The sequence below is a fragment of the Bos grunniens genome, chromosome 1 (genome assembly GCF_055505025.1).
Source record: "Bos grunniens cultivar Pamir isolate PY7600 chromosome 1, Bosgru_T2T1.0, whole genome shotgun sequence".
NCBI lineage: Eukaryota > Metazoa > Chordata > Mammalia > Artiodactyla > Bovidae > Bos > Bos grunniens.
In genome coordinates, this window is record NC_141165.1 from 50,340,914 (window position 1) to 50,359,153 (window position 18,240).

Consider the following 18,240-nt stretch of genomic DNA (forward strand, 5'->3'; position numbering starts at 1 on the left):
AGAAGTTAATACTTCTCTAAATTTCCATCAAAATATTATCATCTTTCTAAATTGATATGACAATTATAGTATTAATGAAGAATAAAAGGCTATGAAAAAAAATAGGAAGATAAAGTCAAACTTCTTACAAGTACTTCCTCAAAGTACTTATATCTATAAGGCATATATTTTTATTACCTATTCCCTAACTCCTATCCCTATCAGTCATTACCATGCCAAGAGATAGCAGAATTATATACACATATAATCCTTGACCTAGCAATCTTACTTCTAGAATTCTATACCAAAATAAACAGGCAAAATTATGAAATAACATACAAATAGGCTCTTACTACATACATCACTACTGGTAATAGCAAAAGACTGGAAACAACCCAAATGTGTATCAATAAGGGATAGGCTGAATAAACTACATTCACAGAGTAGAATAACACATAGCTATAAAAAGGACTGAGTAATATCTATGGAGTGATCTCCACAGATCGCTATGATACCCACTATATAGATATCCACTATTTATTGTAAAATAAAAAGTGCAAGATGCAAAAAAGTATGTATAGTATGATACTTTTTATCTTATAAAGGGAAGGCTATGAAGATATATAGATTTATTCATATTAAAAAAACAAAAAATGTAAAACAATATTCAGCAATAATATTGAGATTATTATTTTAAATTATATTTTAGGGTATATTCTAGAATATATTAATGTCTTTAGGAGCCAAAATTTTCTTGTAAGAGAAAAGAACTGCATATAAAACAAATCAGAAGTAAAACACCATAATCTTGAATTTGAACTTGAAACCTCAGTACATACTCATGATATATTTTTATCGGTCAAAAAGTACATTTTAGCTAGGAGTAAGGATCAAACCAATAGCAATGAGCATACCTAGAACTTGGATCATGGTCTCCCGGTAGCATTCCCCTCCAAAAGGAACAAAGGCTTCTTTAAAAAATGGCTGATTCCAAGTTTGGAATAGGAAATGTATAAAAATGAAATTTTTTATACATTTTTTTTATACATTGAATATCTTATCATAAATGCAAGCAAGCTATTAAAATCATCCCAAATGAACAAAGGAGTCAACTGGGCAAAGATGGAACATTCGAGCATTAAAGAGAATAATGACTGCAATGGATTGAAATATACCAAAATTTTTAAATCTGTAAGTTTATAATAACATCATCATCAACATCAACAAAGAAACTCATTGGGAATGCCAGGAAATGAACTCATTATTTGAAAACTGATAAATAAAGGAAAATACTCAGAATTTGTCTCACTTCAGGGTAACAAATAGTTGATTAGGCAAAGTCTATTATAGAAGGATTTTAGCTAACAAATGTAGAAGGAATGACAGAATCACAAGATGCAACTCCTGATGAGACACGGTTCTAAATAAGTACCATCCTTGACTGCTAAAAATATTAAAGTAAAAACCTAATGGGAAACTATATGACAGGTGAATCAGACTTGTAACACCTAAACACACTGATCAATCTCATCATAGTTAAAAGAGAGATAAGAAGACATTATGTGTCTCGAGACAACAGGAAGTACACAGCATCACGTACAAAGTATTCTTTATATATTTATCAAAGCTCTAAATCTAATCATGAGTATACAGGAAATACAGGAGCTAAATAAAAATGTTACATGTAATCATACCACAAGGATGCAAACAGAGGAATGTGGGAAATCCAAAAGAACAAATGACTTGGTTTCTTAAACAAACAAACAAACAAATGAAGAGGAATTGTTCCAGATTCCAAAAGACTGAAGAGAAAAATGAACCAAATGTAATGTGGGACTTTGTTTCCTAATACAAACCAACCAACCATAAATGTATGTATTAGAAAACAGCTAAAGAAATGGGACAGACTTAGGAGACAACTAGAGAAATGTGAAATATTTACTATGTTAAAATAAAAATAGTCCTTATCTTTGAGACTTTTTTTAAAAAGTCTTAATAAAAAGAAAGAAAAAGACACTGATAACATGTGCTTCACTCTTTGATGAATGTGGGAAATGACTGAAAAGGGAGTAGTAGTCTGATGGTAGGTGCTTCAAAGGAGCTGGAATCCTTTAAGGAAGAAGTTACTGTGGTCTGGGTTCACCAATGAGGGGTTAGGAGACACCTATATGACCCCTAGACCCAGTAATTCTTGGCATAACGAAGAAAAACGCTTCTACTTACGAAGGCTGAAGGAGAAACACTGGTCTCAGCAGTCAGTCAGTTTTTACTTAGAACAACAATGTGAAGTGTACTTTCAGTGAAAAGGCTGGGCTCTGTCTGCAAGACCACAGGTAGGTGCTGCAGGTTGTGTACTGCACAACTCTAGGTCTAAGTGACGGGCCCCCTAGAACCAAGAGGGCCATGACTGAAGGTGGTGACCCTGTGGGTCTCTCTTTAAAGCCTAGGGTGTTCTAGGTTTTTCTTTCAGGAAGGGGAGAAGAGAGCTACCCCCAGGCCCCAGGCTTTGATTTCAGAGACCTGGATCAGGCCCCTGGTCTCTCTTCGAGTCCTTTCTGCTCCATTAGTCTGCAGGAGCCCCTCTCGGCTCTGCTTCTGCCTCCCCGCTTCTGGGCCAGGAGTCAAGCAGGTTGGAGACTTCACTCCATACTCTGCTTTTTTATTCCATTTCTGGCCCACAGAGATGTTTATCCTGTTTTTGAGTCCAGATAGCAGATGAATGGATAAGAAAGCTGTGGTACATATACACAATGGAGTATTACTCAGCCATTAAAAAGAATATATTTGAATCAGTTCTAATGAGGTGGATGAAACTGGAGACTATTATACAGAGTGAAGTAAGCCAGAAGGAAAAACATAAATACAGTATACTAACGCATGTATATGGAATTTAGAAAGATGGTAACGATAACCCTGTGTACGAGACAGCAAAAGAGACACTGATGTATAGAACAGTCTTATGGACTCTGTGGGAGAGGGTGGGAAGATTTGGGAGAATGTCATTGAAACATGTGAAATGTCATGTATGAAACGAGATGCCAGTCCAGGTTCAGTGCACGATGCTGGATGCTTGGGGCTGGTGCGCTGGGAAGGCCAAGGGGGATGGTATGGGGAGGTTGGGAGGGAGGAGGGTTCAGGATGGGGAGCATGTGATTTTTTTTTAAATAAAATTTTTGGAAAAAAAAAAAAAGAAAGTTAAAAAAAAAAAAAAAAATCTCATAAATTATTGATCTCCTTGGAGCCAAATGTATGCCTTATCCTTCCAAGTATGAACTGATGACACCATTTTCACCAGAAGTCTGAGCTCCCAGAGACTTTTTTAAAAGGTCCAAAATGCCATCCTTTCCTAGAAACATTTGAAAGCTAATGGAACGAAATAAAAATCTCTAAAGGAAGTTATATGGAGGTTTCTTTACAGCAACATGATACCCAGTGAAATAAACTGGCTGTTAACACAGGTTTAGGACAATTAATTCAATATTTTAAAAATCTGATTGTATGAGCTTCTGTCATTATTCAAATTACAAACAGATTTCTTAAACTTCACATTGGCCTAAAGCTTCACGTGGGGGAATTCTCTTTTTTGTGAATCTGGAACACCAGAACAGCAATAAAACATCCTGGCCATAATAACAAACAAAAGACACACTGATAATTGCTGTTATAATTTCAAAGTTATGGTGAGTCCTACGTCAGAAATGTCCTGTGATGAATTTTTAAATGCACCCACATTTGCTCTGTTCGATTCAGGGCAGCTTCATACTTGTATCACCTAATACTTTCACCTAAGCACAATATTTGACCCCTCAGACTGACCTAAGTCCAAAAATTCTGTTTCCACATTTCCAAATACACATTTAATCCTAAATATAGATATAGCCATAGCAATAGATACCATTTATTTTTGTTTTACATACATGATCTCATTTAATCATCAAAAATACTCTCATTAACTTTTATCTTTACAGGAGATAGAGTGACTAAGAATTAAATAATTTTGAACTATGGCAACATTCAAATTGTGTAAATGCCAAATCTGTGCCCCATGCTAAAGGGACAGTGGCAGGAAAGAGCAAATGGAAACTTGAGACCTAAGGAATGCCTCATCTCTTCCACCTGTACCCTCTTCCCTTCTAGGCCCTTCCTCCCAGCAAAGACATCTACTTTGCTTTTGGAAAGAAATATTGCTAGAATTCAGCCTGGAGACAAAGCACAAGTTAGGAAACCTTCTCACTCTTGGTTACTGTATCGCATAAAAGCTGAGGTCCAGGGAGACAGGTAATGTCTCAGGACAATGAAACCTATTACCAGGTAGTAACTGTCGGTCAAGGTCTAGAGTTAACAATTAGGACTCAACACGATCTCTGGTTTCTGAGTTAATGAGACACAAATCAACAGTCTACAAAGCTTCTAAGTAAACTGTGAAACTCTAAACCAGGCAAACAAAAAGTCGTGGCTATTGTCCCTATTGGAATCTATGGCTCCATCTTAAAAACATTAAGTGGGCTGTTAAAAGGTAGACTCCAGAAAGGAAATCCTTCCAAGTGGGAGATCTTCCCCAAAAGGCAAGCTAGAGTTGCCAAATTAACCACGCAACTAACTTCAGTGCTAAAACAAAGAATTCTCAGGATATTCCTGGCCAGCTGGGCTTTTGTTATGGACCTTGTAATCACAGTGTGCTGTTTTTCCTTCACCCATTCTCCAAATTGTTTTCATTCCAGCTGCCCTGTATTCCTTTCATCATTATAAACTGGGAAGATGGGGAGGAGGAGGAGAATAATTAAAACTCATATTTATTTAGTTTTCCAGACCAAAGAGTTAGAGCTGGAATGACTTGGATGAGTCTAGGTTATCATCTTTTAGAGAGGGGATGGGTTTGTTTTCAAAAGCAAATGGAATAGCTACATTAGTTAAGTAGAGCACTTCTGAATTATACGTATATATGAATAGGGGTAAGCATTAATATGTGTTGTGACTAGACTGTAAAGGGGTTAGTGATTTCCACCTACTGGTATTCACATCCTTATGTAAGTCTCTCCACTTGTGTGTGAATTAGACCTCATAGCTCACTTCTAATGATGAGAAAAAGGCTTAAATGATGAGATGACACTTCTAAGTTGAGGTTATAAAGAACTATGACTTACGTTTCACTCACACGCTCTGTGCCCTTCACACTTGCTCTCACAAAGCTGCCAGGTTGTGAGCTGCCCAGTGGAGAGGCTACATGTAAGGAACTGAGGGAGGCCTCCAGACAACTGCCAACAAGAAACTGAGGCCCTCAGTTCAACAGCCCTTGAAAAATGGAAGCCTGCCAACAACCATATTGGTGAGCTTGGAAGCAAGTCCTCTCCAGTTGAGGATGCTTCAGGTGCTACTAAAAACCCTGGCCAACACCTTAATTGCAGCCTTATGAGAAACTCTGTGTCAGAAGATTTACTAAGCCATGCCTGGATTCTTGACTCAAAGAAATTAAGAGATAATAAATATTGCTGTTTTAAACCCCTAAGTTCATTTATTGGGCAGTCATCAATAACTAATAGTTACAGTTGCTAAGCAGCTAAAGGATAGACTATAGTGGATAGCTGTTGGTTTCTGTCTGCCCAGAATCAAATGCTATCTTTTCTAGTAACTATGCCTTGGTTTTCCTTTGGGGAACCATACCCATAATTCTAAGTGACTAAGTGGTTTTGATGGGGTTGATTCCATTCCCTCCAACTCCCAGCTAAATATACTTGACCCAGACTCTTGGCACATGAAATCCAATGCTGAGACTTCTGCTGAAACTACTAGGGGGCTAGAGGGAAAAGCACTCTTTCTGCTGGGCTTGAAGTTGGTAGAATGTAAGCCTAGAGCTACCAAGGCCATAAAGGAGAGACAGCCTTTGTAAAAATGAAGCCAATACAGAAAAAAGGAGAGTACAGGAAAAGAAAGTGATGGAAGTCCAGTTGACCTTATTTAAGCCTCTGAATCCAATACCACCTCATCAGTCTATCTCTTGACTTCACATGGACCAATAAATTTCTTTTGTTTCTTTATTCTTTACCTTCATTTAATCAATCTGAGATTAATTTATGAAAAAAAAAATTTCAACATATTAATCCAGAAGGTCCCATGAGAACAGGAACCAAATCTGTCTTATTCAAAACTGTATCAACCATTGCCTAGCTCAAGGCATTGCAAGTAGGTTACCAAATGAGTAAATGAAACTGTTGTAAAAAAAAAAAAAAAACTATGGATAGACCCAGCTTAGCAAAAATGCAATATAAATGTCTTATAGTCATTGAGAGTAAGATCCTTTTACAAAAGTAAAAATAGTGTTCTTGTTCTAAAGCTTTGAAAGATTATTTGTAAACATTATTTTAAGTATAAAGACAATTCGGTTTAGATAAGCTATTTAAAAACCTCACTGTTCATCTTATCTGATATAAAAATCCTCTAATTCTAAGATGATTCCTTTTTTTATGAAAGAAAAATTTCTCTTTTTAAATATATTCTCATCTTGGGGCATTTCTGAAATTAAGGCAATATTATATTAGCTAGCCCCCATGCCCTATATGAATAAAACTGTGTCCCCAAGTCAGCTGACTAGAACTCACAATGCATTCCTTATCACAGACACAATACTATAATAATGTCTTAGTTCCCAGGCTAACTAACAAAAATATATATTTATACTATCAAATAGATCTAACTACTCATTTACAGGAAATACAGAAGACAGAGAAGTACGTCAAACCAAACCACGGGGATACTGTCAGCAAAAGTCCAGACTCTGGAGACAGACAAAAAATTAATTTAGTGTCTTCAACAGATAAACTGCAAGGGGTAAAAATAAAGATGGAAGGGGTATCTAAAGACTAAAAGATACTTAAAACATATATCAACCAATTGTAACATGTAAACCATTTTGGATCCTAATTCAAACAAAAACAAACCTTTAAAAATGTGATATGGACGAGACAATTGAAAATTTGAACATTTTTTAGATATTCCTTTGATAATATTAAGGAATTAGTATTTTTAAGATACAATGGTATTGTGGGTATTTAAAAAAAAAAGAGTCCTTATCTTTTAGTTGTACATACTGAAATTTTTGCAGCCAAAATGATTATCTAAATTCTCTTCAAAATAATTGGGGCAGGGGAAAAGTAGATATGGACATGGATGGGGCAGGCTTGATCATGGGCAGATGGTTGTTGGGGCTGGGAAATGAGCACAAAGAGATTCATTATACTATTCTCTCTATTTGTGTGTTTTAAATTCTCCATAAGTTTAAAATTTTTAAAATAAGAAAGCAGAATAAAGAAAATGTGTAAGTTACCTAATTATTATCACTAATGACCCTACTATCCAAATTTTAAAATCTGATACTTAGCCTAAAGAATACCTGAAATCACAAGTTATGTTTTCAAATTTTTATAGTAATTACAATCATCTAAATTCTGAATACTAAAGATAGAGGCAACTGATAAGGACAGCAGAAAGAACAGGAAGAAGGTAGAGCTCCCTTTACTTTGGCAGATGGTTTGCCATGAACAAATCATCTTTGGCCACTCCTCCTACCTTTCATCAACTAACTTTTAGAATATTTGTCAAGCTCTTATTACATGTGAGGCACTGGGCTAGACCCTATGCCCCGACCAGTAACAGTGAAGAAGCTGAAGTTGAAAGGTTCTATGAAGACCTACAAGGCCTTTTAGAACTAACACCCAAAAAAGATGTCCTTTTCATTATAGGGGACTGGAATGCAAAAGCAGGAAGTCAGGACACACCTGGAGTAATAGGCAAATTTGGCCTTGGAATACAGAATGAAGTAGGGCAAAGAACGCACTGGTCATAGCAAACACCCTCTTCCAACAACACAAGAGAAGACTCTACACATGGACATCACCAGATTTTAACCGAAATCAGACTGATTACATTCTTTGCAGCCAAAGATGGAGAAGCTCTATACAGTCAGCAAAAACAAGACCAGGAGCTAACTGTGGCTCAGATCATGAACTCCTTATTGCCAAATTCAGACTGAAATTGAAGACAGTAGGGAAAACCACTAGACCATTCAGGTACGACCTAAATCAAATCCCTTATGATTATACAGTGGAAGTGAGAAATAGATTTAAGGGACTAGATCTGATAGAGTGCCTGATGAACTACGGACGAAGGTTCATGACATTGTACAGGAGACAGGGATCAAGACCATCCCCATGAAAAAGAAATGCAAAACAGCAAAATGGCTGTCTGAGGAGGCCTTACAAATAGCTATGAAAAGAAGAGAAGTGAAAAGCAAAGGAGAAAAGGAAAGATATAAGCATCTGAATGCAGAGTTCCAAAGAATAACAAGAAGAGATAAGAAAGCCTTCCTCAGCGATCAATGCAAAGAAATAGACGAAAACAACAGAATGGGAAAGACTAGAAATCTCTTCAAGAAAATTAGAGATACCAAGGGAACATTTCATGCAAAGATGGGCTCGATAAAGGTATGGACCTAACAGAAGCAGAAGATATTAAGAAGAGGTGGCAAGAATACACAGAAGAACTGTACAAGAAAGAGCTTCATGACCAAAATAATTACAATGGTGTGATCACTCACCTAGACCCAGACATCCTGGAATGTGAAGTCAAGTGGGCCTTAGAAAGCATCACTACGAACAAAGCTAGTGGAGGTGATGGAATTCCAGTTGAGCTATTCCAAATCCTGAAAGATGATGCTGTGAAAGTGCTGCACTCAATATGCCAGCAAATTTGGGAAACTCAGCAGTGGCCACAGGACTGGAAAAGGTCAGTTTTCATTCCAATCCCAAAGAAAGGCAATGCCAAAGAATGCTCAAACTACCACATAATTGCACTCATCTCACACGCTAGTAAAGTAATGCTCAAAATTCTCCAAGCCAGGCTTCAGCATTACATGAACCGTGAACTTCCAGATGTTCAAGCTGGTTTTAGAAAAGGCAGAGGAACCAGAGATCAAATTGCCAACATCTGCTGGATCATAGAAAAAGCAAGAGAGTTCCAGAAAAACATCTATTTCTACTTCTGCTTAAGAAGCTTACAACTGATTAAATAACCCCTCCCACCGATGTTCTCTGATCTGTAAAACATTTCCCCCTAATTCCAATGGCCACATTTCAATCTTTCTGTCTTAATCTATAAAGATTCTTACCCCCAAAGTACCTGGTTTTCTTCCTAAATCTCAACAAGAGATGGTGAGGTGATAGAGTGATGTTTCTGGAATTTTAACCTTCTGATTCAAACCAGTCTGGGGTCTATAATACAAGTGTGTAGTCACCATCCTCTACTTGGGTAGGGGTCTTAGTTTCTGTAGAACAACTCAAAGATATGGGCTTTGGTACTAGGGAGGATTCCCCCACGATCCTGCTCAGTTTCAATCCCCCCTTTTCTTTGATAATTCTCCAACTTGAAGGGTACAGGTGGGAGACAAAAAGGGAATAATGTTTTGGATAGAGATGTTAATCATAAACTTGCCAGAGAAACTCAGGTTTAGGGGAACTCAATTTCATTTTTGCCTCAACCCCATAATTTCAGGAGCCGTGGGCACTCATATTCTATGTCAGTGAATGGTTCTTTATGTTATAAAAAAGTCACTAATGGTATAGGTAGTGTCTTTCTAATATGACTGAATTTTAATAAACATGATTTAAATATAATCAGTTCAGTTCAGTCACTCAGTTATGTCCAACTCTTTGTGACCCATGAACTGCAGCACCAGACTTCCCTGTTCATCACCAACCCCTGGAGCTTGCTCAAACTCATGTCCATTAAGTCGATGATACCATAATAAACAAAGATAATTCCATATTCTGTATTGTAAACTGAATATGTGTGTGTGTGTGGGGGGAAGCAGATTTAATCAACTATGAAACATAATCATACCTGCATGGTCCTTCTTTTAGTTAATGTTACTTGAAAATTCTTCCACTCCCAGCGTTGCTCCACCACATGTGCAAAAACAACATGTCCATTTCCACAGGCTCCAGCAATCTGGGTGCCATCAACTGACCATGCAATATTAAATATGCTACCAGTGTTGGGCTTTTCTAAAGCATATGACCACTGGGGAAGAAAGAACATAACAGAATCAATTTATTTTACAATATTTTAAAGAAGTTTTAAATTGGGCATATGTTAACATAGTAAGATGATTTTTTTTAAAAGAACATGTCTTTATTCTAGAATAAGGAATATTTTTCTTAATAAAATGATAGTTTACCGAGTGGAAGATAAAGACATGATTTTTTTTCTAAGTACATAGTAGAATACATGATGTGATAAGAGTATAAAATCTCTTAAGAACTGTAGAACACTCACACCATCTCAATTTACATCATGTGATTCACTTTTAAGCAGTTAATACTCAATGGGTAAATATAAACATTCCATAGGGAAAAAAAAACAAAGACATCTTACTATTAATTCATAAGGATCTCTACAGTCCCTACAGCTAAAATTTTACAGTATTTTAGTAATTGTCATATTGAAACTAAACACACAATGTGACTAAAGCATTTCTAATACATATCTTAAACCATGAAAGTACAAGTAAATAGATTTTTCCTTTTTTTATTCACAGTGCAGTAAGACATTTTATAGAATCTGTTTGAGAAAGCAATCCAGCAAAATCAATAAGCATCAAGTGGATGAAAAACTCTTGTGCGTGTCAGTGTGTGAATAAGATAATAAGAAAAAAAACTTTTACAAAACTGATATTATATGCATTTTCTTTCATTCTTCAGATGAAATATACACTTACTAAAAGGATGATTTGGCTAATTTTACTTATACTTTCTTTCGATTCTTCCAATCTTACTATGGTTTTAAAAATACACAAAAAACCAACCACCCAGAAAAATCTTACTAACTTAATATTAGTTTCAGGTGTGCAACATAGAGATTCAAAATTTTTATGTTATATTCCATTTAAATTTCTATAAAATACTGTCTGCATTCCCTTTGTCATTTGTGCTTTTAAAGAGATTCAAAGCTCTAAGTCTCTTTTCTTCTCCAAATAACTCATGGAACACTGGATTCATATTTGCATTTCTAACCATGAGAAAGAAAGGAGGCAGTCTCCCTGGATGTAATTTACTGATGCTAGCAGCAGCAGCAGCAGCAGCAGTAGCAGCAACCGCAAGAACCCTGAAGATTATTCCTCTCACTTATGCTTATCTCTTTCTTTGACCTAACTACCCCTTCTTTGAAGGCAGTGTTACTCAAAATGTGCTCAAGCCAGCACCATCTATATCATCTGTCATCTTGTTAGAAATGCAAATTATATGCTCTATATCATCCTATTGAATCTGAGCCTCTAGGGGAAGAGGACCAAGAAACTTTTTGTTGTTGTTAGTCTATTTTTTAAAATATAGTTGATTTGCAATGCTGTGTTAATTTCTACTGTACAGCAAAGTGATTCACTTATACATATATACTCTATTTTTAATATTCATTTTGATTATGGTTTATCATGACATACTGAATATAGTTCTCTGTGCTATACAGTAGGACCCTGTTGTTTATCCATTCTAAATGTAATAGTTTGCAGCTGTGAACTCCAAACTCCTGGTTCTTCCCTCTCCCTACTCCCCACCTTTGGCAACCACAAGCTGGTTCTCTATGTCTGTGAGTCTGCTTCTGTTTCGTAGATATGTTCATTTGTGCCGTATTTTAGATTCCACATATAAATGATATCATACAGTATTTGTCTTCCTTCTTGACTTACTTAGAATCTCTAGTTGCATCCATGTTTCTGCAAATGGCATTATTTTGTTCATTTTTATGGCTGGGTAGTATTCCATTGTGTGTATATATAGATAGATAAACACATCTTTATCCATTCATATGTCGATGGACATTATGTTCATTCAGGAAACTTTTAACGAGCACTTCAAAAATGTTAAGCATTGTAAAGTTAGGACACTGGTTCTGAACTCTGGTTGTATATTGGAAATATCTGGGAAGCTTTTAAAAAAAAAAACAACCCAGAAATGCAACCAACTAAACCTAGAATTTGGGGTGGAGCCTGGGTATGTTCTTAAAAGTTCTCTAGGTGATTTTAATGTAGAGACACTATTCTAAAAGAAAAGCAAAACTCATGATTTCCTTTAAGACTATCATTAGCCGCTGGCTCACTGCTAATACCATGACAATTCATTTGCTAACGCCTGAGAAAATTACATGACCTTTGCTTTAGCCTCTAAACTAGCTTCTCTTTGTTATGTATAAATGTATTTTCTTACATTCATCTAGCTTTTTCTTTGAAATGTCTTATTAGAATTTCAAATAAAGTATATTAGGAAGAGTAATATAAAGCAGTGGTTCTCAAATTTTAATGTGTATTATTATAGAATTACCTAGAGTCCACGGGGTCGCAAAGAGTCAGACACGACTGAGCAACTGAACTGAATAGGGATTGTTAAAATAAATTGCTGAGCTCCACCCCAGTCTCTGATTTAGTAGATCTAGAATGAGGCCAAAGTACTTGCATTCTAACAAGTTCACAGGTGGTGTTAAAGCTTCTGCTCCAGCAACCACACTTTGAGAATGGCTGGTATAATGAACACCCATTACTCAGCTTCCACTTAGCAACTAATGGGTAATTCTTATCTCATGTGTACCACCATCATGGCCCAGATCTTTCTGAGCAATCCCTGATATCATTTATAATTTCATCATGAAGAACATCAGTATATATTACTAAAAACACAAATTTTTTTAATCCAACCTCAGTATCATTATTAAACCTACAAACAATGAACAGTAACTCCTTAATATTATCAAAGTACCTAGTCACTGTTCAAATTTTTCCAGTTGTCCTTTTTTGCCTTCAGTTTGCTGGAATTAAGATGCAAATAAGGTACAATCATTTTGATTGGTTGAGAAGTCTGTTAGACTTCTTTTGATCTATATTCCCCTTACACATGTTCTTTCCCCTTGTAATTTTCTGTGGTTGAAGAAACTGGGTCATGTCCTGTAGATTCCCACAGGCTTGAATTTACCATCTGCATTCTCGTGGGGTTAACATGTTACTCTGTCCTCTTTATTTCCTGTTAATTGATAGTTAAATCTAGAGTCTTGATCAGATTCAAGTTTGATTTTTTTTGGCAAGAAAACTTCATAAGTGATGTTGTGCACTTCCAGCAGGAAGCATTTAACGTCCGAATGTCTTTTTATGTTATTCAGAAATGATGATCATTGCCTAGGTGAACTAATTCATGTGCAGTTGCAAAATGGCAATATTACAATCCTTCTTGGGATTTCCTGGTAATTTACAATCTTTCTTTCTTCATTTACTAACTGTAATAGTTCTACAAAAAGAAACATCTCAACAAAGCACAGAATAAATTCTTGACTGTTTCCCATTATTAGTTTTCAAAAATACAAATTTGAATAGTGACTGGATAATTAATAATATTAAGAAATTGCTAATTGTTTTTAGGTTTAACAATGGTATTGAGTTATGCTAAAAAGTCTTTGTGCTAGACTTTCAGTCTAACTTTCAGTTAGATATCTACTGAAAAATTTAGTGATGAAATGATATGTCAAGGATTTGCTCAAAAATGAGCCATGGAGAAGTAGGTGACGGTATGGTGAGGCAAGAATCAACTATTAGGTAATAATTGTTGGGTAATGGGTAAGTAGAGATTTATTACACTAGTTGGTTCCCCTGTAACCTCCAAATGTAACCAAGAAATCTGATTGCTAGTATCATGAACTCATTAACATATTTGATGTGTTTCAATCAATATAATGCTCCAATTAGCTCAATATTAGCCAGTGGGATCCTCTTTCAGTTAGTCTTTAGACTTTTTGACAAAATCCTGTAGTCTTTGATCACTTTCCTTACTTGATACAATGACAGAATGTTCCAGACTCATTTTTATATTTCCTGCCCCACATCTGGCATCCATCTTTTCTTCAGTGAGTCATGGTTCACTTTATGGAAATGTGGAAAATGGTACTGAAAAAACCCCCACAAATGCTAAGGGTGTCCACTGTTACTGAGTTGATCGTTAAGTAGGCCTTTAAAACAGACAGCACCAGGACATATTTTCAATAACTCAAACTTAAACTTCCAATTCAAAGCCAGGAAATTAATGTAGGATTTTTGTTTACCCTCTCCAATCTTACCTCCATATCTCCTTTCACCTGGCCAAAAATCCCAGTTAAGAGCATCAATGTAAGTAAATACCCAGGATAACAATATCATACCACAAAGCAATAGTTACAAATGAGCTTTAAAATTTCTTTTTTCATTCTTTTGCCCTTAAATTTCCATTAAAAAAAATGAAAATTTATTGAGATATATTTCACTTATTATGAAATTCACCCTTTTAAAGTAGAGAATTCAGTTGTTTTTTAGTGTAGTCACAGTTGTAACCATTACCACTACTAACTTCAGAACATGTTTATCACCACAAAAAGAAACCCATACCCATTAGCAGACATTCCCATCTGCCCTCCACGCTCCTGGCAACCACTAATCAACTTTCATTTTCTATTCTGGCCATTTCATGTAAAATACACTATGTGATCTTTTATGATTGGCTTATTTCTCTTAACATAATATTTTTAATATTAATATTCATCCATGTTGTAGCATGTATCACTATTTCATTACTTCTTACTGCCAAGTAATATTGTATTGTATTGTATGGATATATCATATTTTGTTTCTCCATTCATAATTTGAGGAGCATCTGAGTTCTTCAGCTTTGTTTACTGTTATGAATAATGATCCTATGAATATTTATGTATAGGTTACTGTGTGAATATGTTTTAATTTCTCTTGGCCACATAACTAGGAATGGAATTGTAGTGTCTCTGGTAACTATGTTTAACATTTTAAGGAACTGCCAAAATGTTTTCCAATGTGGTAGGATAATTTTCTGTTATGTCTCCACTGTAAGCACAACAGAAAATCACATCATTTAAAGTCACTTGAACTAGCTCCTCTCTAGGTAGGTATACAAATGACTGAGTACACAATTAGTCTCACTTTTTTTTTTCCACTTACTTTGGGTTTAGGAATTGCTTTCTAAAAATTTAACTTTGTTTTATAATTATGCAACATATTTACATGGTTTCAAAGTTCAATTTACCAAAATATATATATAAAACAATGTATAATCAAGGAAGTCCAACTTCTATCCCTTTCCTCTCTCCCATTCTCTCCTCAATATAGATAACTATTTTTTGTTTTATCCTATGTTTTCCTTCATAAGTGTGCATGTGCAGAGTTATGCGTGTGTGTGCATGCACATGCACTAGCATTTATCTATGAAAGGGGTAGATGTGGTGGTACAAATATGTCCAATATTAAGACATGATCTATTGTAGTATAATATATGGATATACATCTACTTTTATAGCTACTGATAGTATGATCAATAGGTTTTTGATTAATATGTTTAATATACAATATGTTTAATATACTCTGTATATGCATACATGTGAGTTTCAGATTGTTAATCTGAACCTAATTCTCCTATAAACTCCTTAAAACACTAATGGGAATAACGTTCCTTGAGTTCTTGCATGTTTATACCAGTATGCTTATGGACCTTTATACTAAAAGTCAGAATAGTTGTAGTATCCTGTTAACCATTGTACAGTGACACTATTTAAGCCTGATGGCATTCCGAGTTTCCTCCCTTTATGAGTGATTTGCTCTTTCCCTTGTATGCCACAGGACTTTTTTCCTTCTTTAAATTTCTGTAGTCTTATTAGCGTATACCTGGGTGTTGGCCATCTGGGTAGTTGTCCTGGGTATATCTGGTATGCCTTTTCAATATCAAATTCAAATCTCTTATGTTTGAGGAAATCTTTCTTGAATAGTGGCTTTTAGTATTTTTCTGTTCATTGCTTTGGGCTTCTCCTTTAAAGATGCTTATTATATAAATAAGCATATTTATATAATTTATACTTAATATAAATTATATCAAACTTCCTCTATCTCCTGTATCACTTCCTATCAAACTTTATATCTCTTTTGCAATTTCCTTGCTTCCATTTCACATTCTATTTATCTTAAGGTACCATCCACCTTGTTCATTTGCTCTTATATTCCTTCTAGTTCGGTCTTCACTGCTGTAATAATTTTTCCTTTTTAAAATAACTCCCTCCTAAGTTCTGCTACCTCCCTTTCAAAAATCTCCCATTTTCCCATCACCTCATTTCTTATTTTTCCTAGTTCTGATTTACATGATTATTTCATAGCTTTTGTCACGTTTTTAATATCCTTCAACTTCCTCTGAATTAATCAGTTGCAGTGCTTGTCTGTTTATGGCATGCTTTTGTTGTCTTTGGTAACATTATGATTTGACTGTGGCCCTGATCTGCTCATTTTCAAGTGAAAAGGGTTTTCCTGTACACTCATGGGAGGGAGGAATGTCCCAGCAGGATAGCTCTACGGCTCTCTCTTCTGTTGTTTTCTTGCAGTGATTTAAAAAAAAAAAAAGAGCCTCCAGTTTTTGAGATGGGCATTCTCTGCTTCTTCCCCAATTTTATCTGGATCCATTCTCATCTTTGCTCAATTGCCTCTGTTGTAATCAAACTGAATTTTAATCTCAGCAATTTCTGTAGCACAGGGCTTTGTACCAAGAGGAAGCTTGACTTGTTAGTTTCAAGAGTACATTAGACCCAGATATCTCCAGCACTGCCAGTTCCTGTCATGATCCCTTAGCACTCAGAATTGGATTCTACGGAAATGTCTTTCCAGTTTCAGTTGCTGTTCTCAGATTGGCCTGTCTCACTTACAAGCCTTTGTTGGTGATTTGGGAATTCTTCTTTTTTTATGATCTTAGAAGCCTGGCTACCTTTCCTCTGCTTCCCCCCACACAGATGCTGATACCACATTTACCTATCAGTGATACTTTTGGGAAAATCACTTGACCATACTGGTGAGGTTTTCTATTTTTTTCAGAATTTCAAGCAATAAATTGTAGCTAACATGATTTTCTTAGAATACAGAATCAGATCAGATCAGATCAGTCACTCAGTCATGTCCGACTCTTTGCAACCCCATGAACCGCAGCATGCCAGGCCTCCCTGTCCATCACCAACTCCCGGAGTTCACTCAGACTCACGTCCATAGAGTCAGTGATGCCATCCAGCCATCTCATCCTCTGTTGTCCCCTTCTCCTCTTGCCCCCAATCCCTCCCAGCATCAGAGTCTTTTCCAATGAGTCAACTCTTTGCATGAGGTGGCCAAAGTACTGGAGTTTCAGCTTTAGCATCATTCCTTCCAAAGAAATCCCAGGGCTGATCTCCTTCAGAATGGACTGGTTCGGTGCTCAGCCTTCTTCACAGTCCAACTCTCACATCCATACATGACCACAGGAAAAACCATAGCCTTGACTAGCCGGACCTTTGTTGTCTCTGCTTTTGAATATGCTATCTAGGTTGGTCATGACTTTCCTTCCAAGGAGTAAGCGCCTTTTAATTTCATGGCTGCAGTCACCACCTGTAGTGATTTTGGAGCCCAGAAAAATAAAGTGTGACACTGTTTCCACTGTTTCCCCATCTATTTCCCATGAAGTGATGGGACCGGATGCCATGACCTTCGTTTTCTGAATGTTGAGCTTTAAGCCAACTTTTTCACTCTCCACTTTCACTTTCAGCAAGAGGCTTTTTAGTTCCTCTTCACTTTCTGCCATAAGGGTGGTGTCATCTGCATATCTGAGGTTATTGATATTTCTTCCTGAAATCTTGATTCCAGCTTGTGTTTCTTCCAGTCCAGCGTTTCTCATGATGTACTCTGCATAGAAGTTAAATAAACAGGGTGACAATATACAGCCTTGACGAACTCCTTTTCCTATTTGGAACCAGTCTGTTGTTCCATGTCCAGTTCTAACTGTTGCTTCCTGACCTGCATACAAATTTCTCAAGAGACAGATCAGGTGGTCTGGTATTCCTATCTCTTTCAGAATTTTCCACAGTTGATTGTGATCCACACAGTCAAAGGCTTTGGCATAGTCAATAAAGCAGAAATAGATGCTTTTCTGGAACCCTCTTGCTTTTTCCATGATCCAGCAGATGTTGGCAATTTGATCTCTGGTTCCTCTGCCTTTTCTAAAACCAGCTTGAACATCAGGAAGTTCACGGTTCACATATTGCTGAAGCCTGGCTTGGAGAATTTTGAGCATTACTTTACTAGCGTGTGAGATGAGTGCAATTGTGCGGTAGTTTGAGCATTCTTTGGCATTGCCTTTCTTGGGGGATTGGAATGAAAACTGACCTTTTCCAGTC

The 18,240-nt window shown here is 36.3% G+C and overlaps 1 protein-coding gene across 9 annotated transcripts in view; it reads right to left on the minus strand.

Moving 5' to 3' along the window:
* The window catches only part of IFT80 (intraflagellar transport 80), a 131,698-nt gene that overhangs the window by 47,874 nt on the left and 65,584 nt on the right, over window positions 1–18,240 (minus strand). For 8 of the 9 annotated variants that reach the window (XR_015160985.1, XR_015160984.1, XM_086392496.1 and 5 more), the window contains one exon: window positions 9,871–10,050. The exons of the other annotated variant lie outside the window; for it this stretch is intronic. Coding sequence is in view for 6 of the 8 variants with exons in the window: in XM_086392496.1 (XP_086248622.1) it covers window positions 9,871–10,050 (180 nt within the window). In the remaining 2 variants the exon portion in view is untranslated. The remainder of the gene's footprint in view (window positions 1–9,870; window positions 10,051–18,240) is intronic. 9 annotated transcript variants of the gene reach the window in all.